Below are 17,945 nucleotides of genomic sequence, written 5' to 3'. Positions count from 1 at the left end.
GGGGAGTCAGTCAGTGACAGACAGTGGCTGAGGGAGAGAGGGGGGAGTCAGTCAGTGACAGACAGACAGTGGCTGAGGGAGAGAGGGGGGAGTCAGTCAGTGACAGACAGACAGTGGCTGAGGGAGAGAGGGGGGAGTCAGTCAGTGACAGACAGACAGTGGCTGAGGGAGAGAGGGGGGAGTCAGTCAGTGACAGACAGACAGTGGCTGAGGGAGAGAGGGGGGAGTCAGTCAGTGACAGACAGACAGTGGCTGAGGGAGAGAGGGGGGAGTCAGTCAGTGACAGACAGACAATGGCTGAGGGAGAGAGAGAGGGGGGTCAGTCAGTGACTGACAGACAGTGGCTGAGGGAGAGAGGGGGCAGTCAGTGACAGACAGTGGCTGAGGGAGAGAGAGAGGGGGGTCAGTCAGTGACTGACAGACAGTGGCTGAGGGAGAGAGGGGGGAGTCAGTGACAGACAGTGGCTGAGGGAGAGAGAGAGGGGGGTCAGTCAGTGACTGACAGACAGTGGCTGAGGGAGAGAGGGGGGAGTCAGTGACAGACAGTGGCTGAGGGAGAGAGTGGGGGGGAGTCAGTCAGTGACTGACAGACAATGGCTGAGGGAGAGAGGGGGAGTCAGTCAGTGACAGACAGACAGTGGCTGAGGGAGAGAGGTGGGAGTCAGTCAGTGACAGACAGACAGTGGCTGAGGGAGAGAGGGGGAGTCAGTCAGTGACAGACAGACAGTGGCTGAGGGAGAGAGGGGGAGTCAGTCAGTGACAGACAGACAGTGGCTGAGGGAGAGAGGGGGAGGCAGTCAGTAACAGACAATGGCTGAGGGAGAGAGGGGGAGTCAGTCAGTGACAGACAGTGGCTGAGGGAGAGAGGGGGGAGTCAGTCAGTGACAGACAGACAGTGGCTGAGGGAGAGAGGGGGAGTCAGTCAGTGACAGACAGTGGCTGAGGGAGAGAGGGGGGAGTCAGTCAGTGACAGACAGTGGCTGAGGGAGAGAGGGGGGAGTCAGTCAGTGACAGACAGACAGTGGCTGAGGGAGAGAGGGGGGAGTCAGTCAGTGACAGACAGTGGCTGACGGAGAGAGGGGGGAGTCAGTGCTCCCTGCAGGCCACAGAAAGAGGGGCTGTGCCAGAGGCCTGAGCATCAGTGTGGTTGTGGACACCCCCCCACCCCCTCTTCAAACCAGCCTCCCTGTCACCACAACACACTGCACCACCGCTACAACACACTGCACCACCTCCACAACACACTGCACACACTGCACCACCTCCACAACACACTGCACCACCTCCACAACTCACTGCACCACCTCCACAGCACACACCACAACTCACTGCACCACCTCCACAACTCACACCACAACACACTGCACCACCTCCACAACACACTGCACACACTGCACCACCTCCACAACACACTGCACCACCTCCACAACTCACTGCACCACCTCCACAGCACACACCACAACTCACTGCACCACCTCCACAACACACACCACAACACACTGCACCACCTCCACAACTCACACCACAACACACTGCACCACCTCCACAACTCACACCACAACCCACTGCACCACCTCCACAACTCACACCACAACACACTGCACCACCTCCACAACACACTGCACCACCTCCACAACTCACACCACAACACACTGCACCACCTCCACAACTCACTGCACCACCTCCACAACTCACACCACAACACACTGCACCACCTCCACAACTCACTGCACCACCTCCACAACTTACTGCACCACCTCCACAACTCACACCACAACACACTGCACCACCTCCACAACACACACTGCACCACCTCCACAACTCACACCACAACACACTGCACCACCTCCACAACTCACTGCACCACCTCCACAACACACACTGCACCACCTCCACAACTCTCACCACCAGCAACAATAGCATTGTGTCAGCACTACAAAAACTACTTTGTCCAAACAACATTTGCAGCAAAAGCACATCACAGATTTCTGTTCAAAACAAAACGAGTTCTTCAATTAAACTGTATATATCAACAAAGCAATATGGATTTTAACACATCCAAAAAAAAAAGCAATATCACATTACACAGCTTTCCAGGCATCAGAATCAAAACAAAAGTATAAAAAAAATTTTTTTTTTTTTTTTAAAAGCTACATCCAGAAAAATTCAACTGGTGGAAAATTAAATCCCAAAAAGTATTGCGTAGTCCACCGTTTTGCGCAACCAAAAGAAAACGCAGAAGCGTGCAGGTTTCCTGTGCACTGACAACAGTGGACAGCCTCAGCCTTGCCTAGCACCTAGCCATCAACACCTGTCTGGTTCTGGAAGCAGCATGCAGACTTGACACAGAGCCCTCTCCATTGTGAGTGACGTTCAGGCCAGAAACCAACACAGACAGCCAACAGAGAAACCAACAAAACCCAATACTACAGCAGGTTAGAAAGAATCATGATAACAATGATCATGAGGATTCTGGTATTTTTCAGTCACTTTTAAAGGTTCAGAATCAGGGACTGGAGTCCAAAATTGGACAAAAATGAGAGCAATCAACAACAACAACAAAAAAAGGCAAATACAAATATATATGTATAGTGAGAATAATAAATATACATATAAATATATATATATATATATTTATATGCTGTCATCAGCTCAGCTCTGTAGTGTAAAAAAGCAAGCACATCTACTGGTCCTCTACTGTGAGCAATGCTAACTACCAGCACTGAGCGTTAACCATTCCACACCAAAAAAAACAACAATGCATTGTGGACAGCCCACCTCACACAGGACCAACACTAACAATGTCAACACAGGCACTGTTCACCTTCCTGCCCTCAGCCACCTCTTCCACGTGGGGCCCATCACTCCCACAGTTAGAGAAAAACAGTCACTTACAAACAAGTCTGTTGGTTTGTTACAATCCAAAGACCCATCAGACCTGCTCCTTCAAGGGAGAGCTAAAAACAGGAGTCTGAAGATGTAATGAGACACCACACAACTGGACAACAGTCCCTGTTCAGCTCAGTTCTGTCAAATTATGCCAATGTTCAACAGTCCATGTTCAGCTCAGTTCTGTCAAATTATGCCAATGTTCAACAGTCCCTGTTCAGCTCAGTTCTGTCAAATTATGCCAATGTTCAACAGTCCCTGTTCAGCTCAGTTCTGTCAAATTATGCCAATGTTCAACAATATCTGTTCAGCTCAGTTCTGTCAAATTATGCCAATGTTCAACAATATCTGTTCAGCTCAGTTCTGTCAAATTATGCCCATGTTCAACAATCCCTCTTCAGCTCAGTTCTGTCAAATTATGCCCATGTTCATTTTCAAGGGAAAATAAGTGTCTAAAACACAGGTATTCATATGATGTCATTATTCCAAAACGAGATAAAATAATAATGAAAAAAAACACCACCATATGGTCACAGTTTCTGCATTGTCAATGGCTGTCTGCCGAGAAAAAACACAAATACCCATTTGGACAAAGAGCAAGAAAAAAACGTATGCTATAAAATACCCGTGGTATTTCTTTTGTTGTTGTTTGGTTTTTTGACGCAACAAGCAACCATTATGATACATTTCTAAAAGTATGTGACAAATATAAATGGTTATGGTACAGGTATATGTACAACACACTCTGCATGCAGTACAGACATGACAAAAAAGATCTGGGATTCCCCAAGGAGTGAAGACACTAGTGGAACATGCTCTGTCAGCAACACAATGGCAAGACACACTTCTTGCACCACCAGAACCCCCCTCACCCCCACACCCCCGAAACCCCCGACTCAACACTGGTCATCCACTCTCCACCTCAAAAACTCCACAGTGAAAGGAGAAAACAGATGGTGCACGTCCCTGTTGTGACCCCAAGGTGTGACTGTAAACAATGAAGAAATCATACCTCCTAATGACTGCTGACACTTTCTGCAGTCATGTGCCTGTTAACAAGTATATATGGGTCTGATGAAGTGCCGTTCAGTATGAACCATGATGAAGTGCCACGAAGTATGAACCAAACAGAATGCAGAAATGCCTTTGAAACCAATTAGGGCTGAGTAAGTCAATCATTTGATTCAGAACTGGGGGGCCACAAGACAGACCAAATCTCCTCACTTAAATGTGTTTATGTACGATTACAAATCTGTGACACGTTGACAGAATCCAGACCAGCATGTCTTGATGTGATGGTGTTCCACCTCTCTACACACTGCTTCCTTCAAAGTGTCCTGGGTGGGGTGAAGGCTAGACGTTACCAACACACACTGCTATCTGTGACCTGGTTAATTAACACTGCGTGGATAGAGGGATGGATGTCACCAACACACACTGCTATCTGTGACCTGGTCAATTAACACTGCGTGGATAGAGGGATGGACGTCACCAACACACACTGCTATCTGTGACCCTGGTTAATTAACACTGTGTGGATAGAGGGACGGACATCACCAACACACACTGCTATCTGTGACCCTGGTTAATTAACACTGTGTGGATAGAGGGACGGACATCACCAACACACACTGCTATCTGTGACCTGGTCAATTAACACTGTGTGGACAGAGGGATGGACATCACCAACACACACTGTTATCTGTGACCCTGGTTAATTAACACTGTGTGGATAGAGGGACGGACATCACCAACACAACTGCTATCTGTGACCCTGGTTAATTAACACTGTGTGGATAGAGGGATGGACGTCACCAACACACACTGCTATCTATATCTGACTGACCTGCCAGCCCCTAACAACACCCCCTTCACCCTGCTTGGTGACCACAAAGATCCAGTGTTCCTGTGTCCAGGACAGTGCCACACCTTGATCGAACAGCCTGCACAGGGGGGACAACCATTGTCTCCTCACACACCCCTTCACCCTGATCGGTGACCACAAAGATTCAGTGTTCCTGTATCCAGGACAGTGCCACGCCTTGATCCAACAGCCTGCATAGGGGGGACAATCACTGTCTCCTCACACACCCCTTCACCCTGATTGGTGACCACAAAGATCCAGTGTTCCTGTATCCAGGACAGTGCCACACCTTGATCCAACAGCCTGCATAGGGGGGACAACCACCGTCTCCAGACCACAAACAAAACGAGTCATGCCACACAGACATCAGTGGAAAGATACATGCTTCTGCAATACAACTCGCAGAGAGCCCCACAAAAAAAAAAACATTTACATGATTATCTACAGTAAAGGTATACAGGCATGCAAAACATCTTTAAAAAAGAGAGGCAAGGCCTTCAAGACTCATTTGTGATACACAATTAAAAAAGATAAATAAAAAATGTAAATAAAATGTTGCTGTTTTTTTATCGTTAAAATGTGTTCTGTATTTGATATTATAAAGTTTTGGGTTAAAAAACCCACTCTTTTATGTACATTCTAGTTAATTCAGTATCCACTTTAAAATATTCATAAGCAGTAAACACATCGATGATGTATCTATTAGTGTCACTGTATGTGTTCTGCCCAGAATTTGTATTTCTTTTATCTAATTGTGAATAAGAAAAAATGAAGTCAAGAAGCCAGCTTCAAACAAAACCATTTTCTGGATGACTGTGAAGATTTTTTCCCCCACTATTTTCAGTCCAAATTTGGGACTGGCAGACAAAGCATTTCCAGAGAAAACGACAAAGTTAATTTTTCCATGGACACATAGACATACATACAGACAGACACACGCATACACACAGACAACAAAACACCAGATTATTACACAGACTCACACTGTTTACACAAGAGAGTCAAAAACCTCATTTCTTTGTATCTATAAATATTTCTGTCTAAACTGACACTTTGTATTCAATCTATATGTGAGCAATATGTCAACAAACAAACCCACTGCTTATGATCACCTATTGATGTTGACTGAACAATTCCTGTATGTGTACAAGTCTCGTCTAAAAATAACTACAGTTTAACATCTCATATCAATTTTCCAAACACCAATAAATGAGATAATATTTCAAAACATTCTGAACAAATATACACATATACAGGTAATGTTCTATACTACTGCATAAAACATGGCATGCAATATTGTGGATATCCTGATAAAATGTCACACTGTTTTATAAAGAAACAGCAATCAGTATCATAAATATTCACAAAAAAGTTGTACAAACTTCAACTACACAGGAAATGTTGTTTTTTGTTTTTTTTTGTTTCTTTTAGTTGTTCATATTTAGCAAAGGATGAGGAAGAATAGTTCCTCAAAAATGACTCTGAAGGGGGAAAAAAGAAAAGCTGCAATGGTTGTGATTCCCATCAATGTCTCTCTGTTCTGGCGGCATGATGAAAACATCTGTCATTACAATTTGTTGAAGTTGAAGGAACCCCTGCCAACCTATTTAGACAAACAGCAGGCTTCACATTGTTCAGTGAACACCTGAAGTCATTGTTTAGTTAACAACGAGGTCACTGTTCAGCGAATGCCTGAAGTCACTGTTCAGTGAACAATAAAGTCAGTCTTCACTACCACCCCTTCACCCCCCCAGGCCACCCCAAGTCCCTTCCAATGCCTCTAGCTCAGAAACCTCCAAATGTAAGGAAATGCTGACACTGTCAACACTTCCAGATCCCATCACTATATTATTTACTATTTTCCTTTCCCTTTTCAAAATCTGCTCTCCTACCCCATCCAAACTTAATTATCACATCAACAAGTTGATGAAAACAAACAACTCCACGCCCCCCGCCCCCCCCCCCCCCCCAAAAAAAAAACAACCTGTGCACTTCGTCTCCAGGGAAGAGAAGCCAAACGCCAAATATTCCTCAGCCCCCCCCCCCCCCTCCACACCCACCCCCCTCCAAAAAAAAAAACCCCTGTGCACTTAGTCTCCAGGGAAAAGAAGCCAAAAGCCAAATACGCCTCAGCCCCCACAACCCCCACAGCCTCCACAGCCCCCTCCCCCACAGCCTCCTCCACCACACCCTCCGCCACCACACCCCCCACACCCTCCACACCCCCCACATCCACCACAGCCCCCTGCATCCCCTCCCCCCCCTGCCCCGTCCCCCCCGTCAGCTCCCCCGGCGTCAGTAACCCCCAGGTCGCCCCCCTCGCCGGGGTCCACGTCGCCCCAGTCCCCCCCGATGCCGTCAGTGGCGGTGCACTGGATGCCCTCAGGGGTGGAGACGTCCCCCACGTACACTCCGTAGCCACAGGCCGAGTGGGGGTTCTGACGCACATAGTGGTTGGAGGGCGTGCTGACCTGGAAGCCGGCGGCCATGATGAAGGCCATGTCCTCGGAGGGCACGTAGCTGACCTGACGCGTGCCCCGCGCCGACGTGGGGTGTAGGGACTGGCCGGGCACCCAGGAGGATGGCCGCGGCTGGCACAGCACGTGCAGCAAGGCCACACTGAAGGCCAGGGCCAGCTTCTCTCCAACATCCCCCACCCCCGACCCCACCTGAAGGGGAGGAAGGCAACCACCACTTACTTTTCCACTCTTACTGCACAGGTACAGTGGTCAAAACCATCACACACGTCCGCAAACACACACACACACACACACACAAATGCATACACACACATACACCCCTAAACAAGCACACAGCGAGAACTGTCGGCCCTGCCATGCCATGCACACCTTTAGTGATGAGGAGACAAGAAAAGCTATCACAGTGCCTGAGAACCAGAAACAAATGGTGCATCCAATGTGTCACTGTTTACTCTGACATATTTTTTGTTCAATATAAACGATGACCTAGCAACTAAATTAAACTCCTCAATTCAAACAATTTGAACACAGAAACAGATTGAAAAGTTTCAGTTTCAGTTTCAAGGTGGACTGATCCCTATATGCTACTGAAGCTACACCACATCTGCTTTATGGAGAAAAACAAAAACAAAAAAAAACCCAAGCATACAAGAACTGAAAAGGGAGGAAAAGGACCGACAGAGGTGGCTGACTGACCTCGATAGCCCCGTTCCTCAGGTTGACCGTCAGACTATCCAGAGTGAAGTGAAACTTCTTGGTCAGGTAGGGCAGGGCCAGACTCCTCCACTGGTTCTCACTGCACATCCACAGCCTCACCATCAGTGTGCCGGAACTGCCCGGCCGGCCCGGCTTCCCCTTGTTGTATCGAGTGCCTGCACACCATTCAGCACTCTGTGGTCACCATCAACATCATCATTATCACCATCACCACTATCGACATTGTCATTATCATCACCATCACCACTGTCATCGTCATTATCACCATCATTATTATCACCGTCGCCATCATTATCACCATCATCATTATCACCATCACCACTATCGTCATCGTCATTATCATCACCATCACCACTATGATCGTCATTATCACCGTCGCCATCATTATCACCATCATCATCGTCATTATCACCATCATCATCTTCATTATCACCATCATCACATTCATTATCACCCCCATCATCGTCGTTATCACCATCATCATTATCATCACCACCATCACCATAATCATTATCACCTTCATCGTCATTATCACCATCATCACTATCATCATCACTATCATCATTGTCATTATCACCATCATCACTATCATCATCGTCATCATCATTGTCATAATCACCATCATCACTATCACAATCATCACTATCATCATTGTCATTATCACCATCACTATCACCATCATCATCGTCGTTATCACCATCATCATCGTCGTTATCACCATCATTATCACCACCACCACCACCACCATAATCATTATCACCATCATCACTATTATCATCACCATCATCCAACAACAGCTGTTTCTTTGTAAAGTCAGTCAACAAACGTCAGTGTTTCCTTACAAATCCACAGCTGTTTCTTTGTAAAGTCAGTCAGCAAATGTCAGTGTTTCCTTACAAATCCACAGCTGTTTCTTTGTAAAGTCAGTCAACAAATGTCAGTGTTTCCTTACAAATCCACAGCTGTTTCTTTGTAAAGTCAGTCAACAAATGTCAGTGTTTCCTTACAAATCCACAGCTGTTTCTTTGTAAAGTCAGTCAACAAATGTCAGTGTTTCCTTACAAATCCACAGCTGTTTCTTTGTAAAGCCAGTCAGCAAATGACAGTGTTTCCTTACAAACCCACAGCTGTTTCTTTGTAAAGCCAGTCAGCAAATGACAGTGTTTCCTTACAAACCCACAGCTGTTTCTTTAAAAAGTCAGTCAACAAACGTCAGTGTCCGCTGACAAAGCCGACAGCAGAGGGCAGTGCAGGACATCAGCCCCGTAACCACTCACCAGCCACGCCCGGCACCCCTTTGCGGAAGCCCTTCCAGCGACCCACCACGTAGCCCCAGTCCCCGTTGTTGTTCTTGATCACCACGCAACGCTCACCCGCCACTGGGTTCAGGTACACCGCCTTCTTGGGGTTCTGCACCTGTTGTCATGGTAACATTCAGGGTTCAGTCTCTGCACCTGTTGTCATGGTAACATACAGGGTTCAGCCTCTGCACCTGTTGCCATGGTAACATACAGGGTTCAGCCTCTGCACCTGTTGCCATGGTAGCATACAGGGTTCAGTCTCCACCTGTTGCCATGGTAACATACAAGGTTCAGCCTGTACACCTGTTGCCATGGTAACATACAGGGTTCAGCCTCTGCACCTGTTGTCATGGTAACACACAGGGTTCAGTCTCTGCACCTGTTGTCATGGTAACATACATAGTTCAGCCTCTGCACCTGTTGCCATGGTAACATACAGTGACAGCCCCAGGTGTTGCTGTGAGCACTGACCTGGGTGGGCAGAGGCAGGACATCAGAGCCCAGCAGGTGGGCCACAGCAGTCATCTTGTCCTGGTAAAAGATGTGCACCACCGACTGCATGAGGGGCAGACTGTGGATGATGCGGCACGTGAACATCACCGACCCCGTGTGGTTCACCAGCCTGTCACACACACACACACACACGGTTCACCAGTCTGTCTCACACACACACACACACACACAGGTTCACCAGTCTGTCACACACACACACACACACACACACACACACGGTTCACCAGTCTGTCACACACACACACACACACACACACACAGTTCACCAGTCTGTCACACACACACACACACATGGTTCGCCAGTCTGTCACACACACACACACACACGGTTCACCAGTCTGTCACACACACACACACACACGGTTCACCAGTCTGTCACACACACACACACACACACGGTTCACCAGTCTGTCACACACACACACACACACACACACACACACACACGGTTCACCAGTCTGTCACACACACACACACGGTTCACCAGTCTGTCACACACACACACACACACACACACACACGGTTCACCAGTCTGTCACACACACACACACACACATGGTTCACCAGTCTGTCACACACACACACACACACACACACACGGTTCACCAGTCTGTCTCACACACACACACACGGTTCACCAGTCTGTCACACACTCACACACACACACACATGGTTCACCAGTCTGTCACACACACACACACACATGGTGTGTACATGGAAGTGTGTGTTGTACTGACTGTCCTCAGCTGTTAGCTGTGAAGTGTGTTGTACTGACTGTCCTCGACTGTCTGCTGTGAAGTGTGTGTTGTACTGACTGTCCTCAGCTGTCAGCTGTGAAGTGTGTGTTGTACTGACTGTCTTCAACTGTCAGCTGTGAAGTGTGCGTTGTACTGTCTTCAGCTGTCAGCTGTGAAGTGTGTGTTGTACTGACTGTCCTCAGCTGTCAGCTGTGATGTGTATGTTGTACTGACTGTCTTCAGCTGTTAGCTGTGATGTGTATGTTGTACTGACTGTCCTCAGCTGTTAGCTGTGAAGTGTGTTGTACTGACTGTCCTCAGCTGTCAGCTGTGAAGTGTGTGTTGTACTGACTGTCCTCAACTGTCAGCTGTGAAGTGTGTGTTGTACTGTCTTCAGCTGTCAGCTGTGAAGTGTGTGTTGTACTGACTGTCCTCAGCTGTAACCTGTGAAGTGTTTGTTGTACTGACTGTCCTCAGCTGTCAGCTGTGAAGTGTGTTGCACTGACTGTCCTCAACTGTCAGCTGTGAAGTGTGTTGTACTGACTGTCCTCAGCTGTTAGCTGTGATGTGTGTGTTGTACTGGTGAAGTGTGTTGTACTGACTGTCCTCAACTGTCAGCTGTGAAGTGTGTTGTACTGACTGTCCTCAGCTGTTAGCTGTGATGTGTGTGTTGTACTGACTGTCCTCAGCTGTTAACTGTGAAGTGTGTTGTACTGACTGTCCTCAACTGTCAGCTGTGAAGTGTGTTGTACTGACTGTCCTCAGCTGTTAGCTGTGAAGTGTGTTGTACTGACTGTCCTCAGCTGTTAGCTGTGAAGTGTGTTGTACTTGCTGTGCGTTGTACTGACTGTCCTCAGCTGTCAGCTGTGAACAGTGAAGTGTTTGTCGTACTGTCCTCAGCTGTTAGCTGTGAAGTGTGTGTTGTACTAACTGTCCTCAGCTCAGCTGTTAGCTGTGAAGTGTGTGTTGTACTAACTGTCCTCAGCTGTCAGCTGTGAAGTGTTTGTTGTACTGTCTTCAGCTGTTAGCTGTGAAGTGTGTGTTGTACTAACTGTCCTCAGCTGTCAGCTGTGAAGTGTTTGTTGTACTGTCTTCAGCTGTTAGCTGTGAAGTGTGTGTTGTACTAACTGTCCTCAGCTGTCACCTGTGAAGTGTCTGTTGTATTGACTTCAGCTGTTAGCTGTGAAGTGTGTGTTGTACTAACTGTCCTCAGCTGTCAGCTGTGAAGTGTTTGTTGTACTGTCTTCAGCTGTCAGCTGTGAAGTGTGTGTTGTACTAACTGTCCTTAGCTGTTAGCTCCATCCAGGGGTACTCTCCCCTGCTTCGCAGTCTGCTGTCACAAGTACAGGCCATGATAACAATAAAAATAATAATAATGATAATACTTTATAAAAAAAATAATAAAAATAATTGTGTACATTTGTATAGGGCTTACCCTGTGGTTCCTATCACATTCAACAATGAACCTATTGTGAATAAGACACTGGAATGAAATAAAACATTTGAATACAAAAATACTATACTGAAAACAGGGTAACATCAGGGGCCATTTGATCAAACTGCATGTCTTCACAACAAAGGAAAATAAAGAAAAGCATCACTAAAAAAAAAAAAAACAGCATGGAAATCAGTACAATAGAGAAATACTCCAGTCTATCATAACAACAACATGATGGCAGTGGCTGACTGTGTGTGTGGTACCCACGTGTGAGAGGCGACGTCACACTTGTTCTCCACCCCTGGAGGCAGGGTGCGGAGAGGGACGGGCCCCCACATGGACTCCACCGTCTCCGGCATGACGGCCTGGCTGTAAGATGATGCCTTCAGGATCAGCAGGATGGGGCCGCATCGCGGCTGGCTGAGATGGGCCTTGAAACTCAGCTCTGGGCCGCTGTCCTGAAACACACACACACACACACACACACACACACACACACACACACACACACACACAACTTCATTATAAATCATATGTAATATCAAAATAACTGATAAAACTGAGACAACAGCAAAAAGACAGCTCAAGTTTACTCAACTTCACTGATATGTAATATTAGAATGATTTTGCAGAATCACAACATTAAAGAGAAATATGAACAGAATCCCATTCCTTTTTCTAATTTTTATCACCTGTGCCAAATATACTCTTTTTTTTTAATTGGGGATGGGGGTGGGGGTGGAGGGAACATTTGGTTTATATTGTTTCAGACTTTCACCCCTGTTGCTTGTGAAACTAACTGAACTGGTCCAGACACACTTCCTGAATGATCTTCCTGAAGCTAGAGTTGATTTTGTCAGTGGAAGGAAGGGTGGTTGGTTCACTTCCCAGGCCTCTCACCTGTCCCAGAGATATGCATTTTTCCAGCGGCGAGGCCTGGCTGGAAGCGTTGATGATGGGTAGCAGGTTGAACTCACTCTCCGCCAGCACCATCTTGGACCCAAAGCAGGCAAACCCTGTCTGCTCAATCACCCGAAACTTGATACAGTTCACGTCCTTGGTGTCAAAGTTCACTTCCGCCACACACTTCTGTTGCCACAGTGGTTCCCCCTGCAGGGTGGCAAAGGTGGCCTTGACCTTGTTGTTGGCAGAGGTGTAGAGCTTGAGTTTTAACTTGCCGTTGAGCTGGGGCATGTTCTTGAGCTCGACGCGCTCAAAACGGATGATGCATGACTTGGTGGCCAGGTGGTAGTAGTGCTGGTTGGTCATGGGGAACAGCTTGTTGTGGGGCGGCTCCCCGCGGTACATGGACCCATACAGCATGAAGTTCTCCCCAAAGGTGCTCAGCCACAGGTCCTGGGTCTGCTTCTGGGAGCTGTTCAGCTTGGACCCTTCACTGCGGTCGTTGACCGAGTCATCGTGGGGAAACGTTTTGCCCAGAATGCTCTCCATGTCTGCCTTGTAGTTCAAGGGGTGCAGCATGTGGCTGTGCCATAGCAGGTCTGTGTCGTAACAGGGCACGATGAAGAGACTGGGATTCTTCTGTTTCAGGAACAAAAACTTGCGGTACCTGCCCAGGCTGTAGTTCAGGAAGCGGGTGTCGCGGTAGTGGGGAAGGCTGACCTGGTAGTAGAACACCTTCTGGCGTGTGCTTGCCGCCAGAATGTCATAGGACAGGGCAGAGGTCACTCCGGAAGCCGAGTCGGACCCTGTGCTTCGCTTCAAGTCCACTTCAAAAGGCTCATTGGGATACTCCTCCTGCCAGCGCTGCTTGGACTTCTGCAGCCTCTTAACGCGCTCCTTGTCGCTGAACACCTGGTGGTCGATGATGCGGCCCACCAGAGCGTGGCAGTCCTGCTGGTAGGACACCGGAGCCAGCAGGTGGCAGTGCCACAGCCACTCAATGTCCAATGGGGCTGCCATGGGCTCCGAGGGGTTCTTGGCTGCCAGGGGGAGCCACAGGCGCTCATAGCGGTCCAGAGCCTGTCGAAGGACAGACATGTTTTCCAAAGCAGGCTCCTCTGCCACATGCTTGAGGAAAGCCAATTGGTTCAGTGCCCCCTGCACCACATCCACGCTGAAGTTCTGTAATCGTGGATCTGCTGCCATGACTGAAACACAGACACATTATAATATATATTGTTATTATACATGTCTGCAAGAAAATAATGAACAGTGAATGTCGATACTAAGTGTTAACAAACAACATGCTATAAAGGACGCTTAAAAAAAAGTTCACTATAATATTTTTATTCTTAACACTAAAAGTATTCATACTTTGGCCAAAAGCTTCATAAAAATCCTAAGAAATATACCTTGCATTTTTATGAGTATTTGTATCAATCTTTACACGAATAGCACAACAATGACTAAAGACAAGTTTATACAAACACACTGACATAAACTCTTTTTTAACTGATGATAATTTAGTTTTCATATCTTACTCTGTCTAACATTCAGTTTTTGTGAAATCTTAGGTCTAGGTTGTTTCTAATATCTTACGTAACAGTAATCCTTAGTTCATGAAATAATATTTTATCATGAATGTCAGCAAAAGCTTTCTGAGGTTTGAGTTTTACTTTCTCAACTGCCAAAAGCAGAGTTACTGATTCAAAAACACCTGGACTTAATGAGGTTCAACAAGCATGGTAATAATGATCAAAGCTACCAGTCAACATTTACCAGTCCCTGCAAAACAAACAAAAATATTTTGCAATGCACAGGTCACCTTTTAAAAGATCTGTGCATCTCATTTTAAATTTAAGGGAGACTGAGGCAGGTTGGGCCATAGAGCGAGATGGGTCACCCAAATAGGCCCACCTATATAATGGATTTTTCACCTGTTTTCTTTCCACTCTTCATTTTTTAACAACTGGCACTACTGCAGACAACAATTTTTGAGCTTGTGGTAAAAACACTTCTATGAAGTCTGGCAAAAACACTTTGATTTTTCACTGAAAGTAACTTTCAATGTCAATTTGATAGAATAAATTTCCTTGTGTTCTTTAATGATCAATGTAGTATATGCTTCTTGAATTCTTAATCACTTAGTAATGTATTTATGCTTGAATCTGCAATTGAATACAATATATTGGTCACACATACACCTGAAAAAGATGAATTGCTGCCAAAGAAACCAACAAAAGGAAACTTTGTCAGCTTGACATACAGGCCAGACATTCCGTGAAAATGCATGTTTGAACAGAGAGCAAAAAAAAAAAAAAAGAAGAAAGAGCGACATCCCAGGAAGAACCGTGCTGTTAGCAACTTCGCATATAATGATATATATATATATATATATATATATATATATAAATTATAATGCAGTATCTTTATTTTTTTGTTCTTGTTGAAATACATATTTGTAGACATTCAGTTTCTAGATTCAAAGAAACATTTTTGAATAATTTTAAAATTTCCTTTTCGTGAAAAACTTATTAAGTCATAACCTGCCACTAAAATGTTACAAATCATTGTTAAAATAATCAGTAACTGGCTAGATTTTCTTGTTCTTTGTTATTTCTGACTGAATTAAAAATTGTGTCAGATGATTTTCTTGTTCTTTGTTATTTCTGACTGAATTGTTTCAGATTATTTTTGTTGTTTTGTGCAACTATACTTGAGTGACAGCAAACAAGAAAAAAGAAAGTGTCCCAACCTGTGCTGGTCTCCTCCATGTGCTTCAGTTATCCCTAGGCCTTTTGAAGGAACACTATCATGACATGAACTTACAGTTTTATCCACATGTTGGCAGTATGAAACTGGAGGCACTCAATACCTTGTACACAATCACCTCAAAAATCATCTGTCACAGTCCACATAATGCAAATATTTAGCCACAAGTATGTGGCTACCATTGTAGTGTGTACCAACCAGACAAGACCCCATACAACAGTTGATCCAGTCACCTTAACTGGTTGTTTTCAGTAATGCTTCTTTTGATTCATCATACAAAGATTTCTAGTTTGCACAGACTGATGACAAAGCCATGCGGAAATGCAAAGCCAGCAGGACTAAGTAATGAACTCAAGGCCTATCCATATTCTATGTCTTGCCAAGTACCACAACCCTCAACTGATAGCTCTCATCCATTCTGACACCGAGGATAGTGAAAATTTGGGCTCATGGGACCATGGGGGTGCAAAACAGAACAATGAATTTGAGACTTTCTTGTTCAGTTGTTGTCTTTGTTGAACTTGAAGTTGAAAACAGAAGAGTGATGATAAACAGATTTGTATCTGCTGAGTCTGAGACTGGTGAGAGGTCCATTTTCTCCAGAAACCTAATTATAATCAAACCTGTCTAAACTATGTCACTAATATCAATCACATCAGTGGTGCTGTTTTGTTTTACCAGACGTGTGCAGATCAAAACGCAAAGTTATTCACGAAGTACTCATGATCATGATTTCCTTTTATATTATAAAAAAGTTATTCACGAAGTACTCATGATCATGATTTCCTTTTATATTATAAAATAAACTATCTTAATCTTTTTTTCCGTTTTCGTCTTCTTTTCAATACTATTTTTGGGTATGCTGGATTTCTATGATTCCGACGAACTTAAGAATAATTATCAATAATATGATGATGGATGGCTTGAATTTCTGAATTTTCACCGAGTGCTTTTTTTTTTTTTTTTATCCGTGTAAATGTGGTTTTAAAAAAATGTAAACATACCTTAGGCGAAACCGCTGTTAAAAAATCGCAAGCGGTAAAATAGCAAAGAAAACAGTATTCAAAAGCGTCCTATACACCCGCATCCAGTGAGTAATGGTCGAGTGATACTCGTGTTGTCAGTTGTGTAATCATCTCTTTTGCAATGCAAGGCAGCCACAGTGAAAATTCCGTCAAGACAAATCTGGAACTGACCTTCACCTTTTTGGTCACTCAGGCTGATGCAGAATTCAGAAATTTGGTTTTCCGGCCGTGATCCGGCCACGCAGACGCTATCGACTCGAAACGAAGGAAGATCCACATAGGTATCTTAGTGAATTAGTCACCGTGCTTAACCAACCCGGTCACTGACTTAGAGCTTACTTTTTGCTTTCCCTATCAGGGTCGTTTACTTTCAGTTCCGGGTGAATCAAAATTTCATTGGTCCTGTGAAAAGAGATGCACTTGGGCCTTCAACACAAAACCAAGAATGCGCAGAAATCGTGAGGGAGATTGTTGTCGGAAGAAGGTGATATTGGCAGCGCACAAAGAAACCTTACCTTTAATTAAGAAAGCAGCCTCATAAGCTTAAACGATCCTGTCTTGGTATCGTGTCTGTCGACACGTGTGCCACCACTTCGGTTTCAATATTTGGTTCGATTGGCATTGAAGTTCAAGGGTGTGTCTGCTAAGTCATGTGATCACTGACGTCAGGCCAAGCTCATTGACTAGTCAATGATATGCACAATTTACCTTACCGTTTGCAAGTCTGCAAACACGCGTAAAGTTGTACAACAACCCACTGTCGGGACTATTACCTACAGATTTATGATGTCCGCCACAATTATGAAGCCTGGGCCGTTCAACATTTTACAAGAAACAAACAAAAGCAGCATCTGCATGCCTCTGTAGCTCTGCAATGAATCGTTTTCCCAAAGATGAGATACCATCTGAGGCGTTGTTTTTTGTTTGTTTGTTGCTGTTGTTGTTGTTGTTTTATATACTCTGTATGCTTTATAACTAACTGAATTATAAGCGAATTATAAAAAAGAAAAAGAGGAAAGCTGCATCACGGAATAAAAACAAAACAGTAAAATGAACAAACTTTTAGCACATGGCTGTTCTCGTGTGTAAGTGTTACTTTTTAATTTTAGAATTTCCTTTGTTTAACGTCTCAGTGTCTAATTGTGATTCCTGATGAAAATCCACTGGCCCACCCCACATATATCGACCACTTTCCCTTTTCACCCTTGCCGAATTTGCTAAAAGAGAGATAAACTAATGACTGTATTAATAAATAACTTTATTTGAACATGACAACAGAAAGCCGGCCTTTGTGTGCCACTGAGTG

General features: G+C 45.2%; 1 protein-coding gene and 1 long non-coding RNA gene across 5 annotated transcripts; both read right to left on the bottom strand.

Moving 5' to 3' along the window:
• Positions 1 to 519: 519 nt before the first annotated feature.
• Positions 520 to 6,704, bottom strand: LOC143284618 (uncharacterized). Its single transcript, XR_013055587.1, has 3 exons — positions 1,758 to 6,704; positions 1,263 to 1,715; positions 520 to 1,232 (listed from the first exon to the last, which is right to left on the bottom strand). It is a non-coding gene; the product is annotated as an uncharacterized LOC143284618 (long non-coding RNA).
• Positions 6,705 to 6,882: 178 nt separating this feature from the next.
• LOC143285076 (uncharacterized) lies at positions 6,883 to 17,272 on the bottom strand. 4 transcript variants are annotated; one of them, XM_076592275.1, is made up of 7 exons: positions 17,155 to 17,272; positions 12,840 to 14,050; positions 12,207 to 12,397; positions 9,723 to 9,873; positions 9,228 to 9,366; positions 7,930 to 8,105; positions 6,883 to 7,422 (listed from the first exon to the last, which is right to left on the bottom strand). In XM_076592275.1, exons 2-7 carry the CDS (start codon positions 14,046 to 14,048, stop codon positions 6,883 to 6,885), a joined length of 2,406 nt encoding a protein of 801 aa, XP_076448390.1. In that variant the 5' UTR covers positions 14,049 to 14,050; positions 17,155 to 17,272. The 4 variants fall into 4 exon arrangements, with proteins under 4 accessions (XP_076448390.1, XP_076448392.1, XP_076448394.1 ...); XM_076592277.1 differs by lacking the exon at positions 17,155 to 17,272 and adding an exon at positions 16,811 to 16,960; XM_076592279.1 differs by lacking the exon at positions 17,155 to 17,272 and adding an exon at positions 16,817 to 16,960.
• Positions 17,273 to 17,945: the final 673 nt, after the last annotated feature.

This window comes from Babylonia areolata, chromosome 8, assembly GCF_041734735.1.
Source record: "Babylonia areolata isolate BAREFJ2019XMU chromosome 8, ASM4173473v1, whole genome shotgun sequence".
Taxonomy (NCBI): domain Eukaryota; kingdom Metazoa; phylum Mollusca; class Gastropoda; order Neogastropoda; family Buccinidae; genus Babylonia; species Babylonia areolata.
The sequence above is the reverse complement of the archived record's forward strand: the minus strand, read 5'-3'. Positions and strand labels throughout refer to the sequence as shown.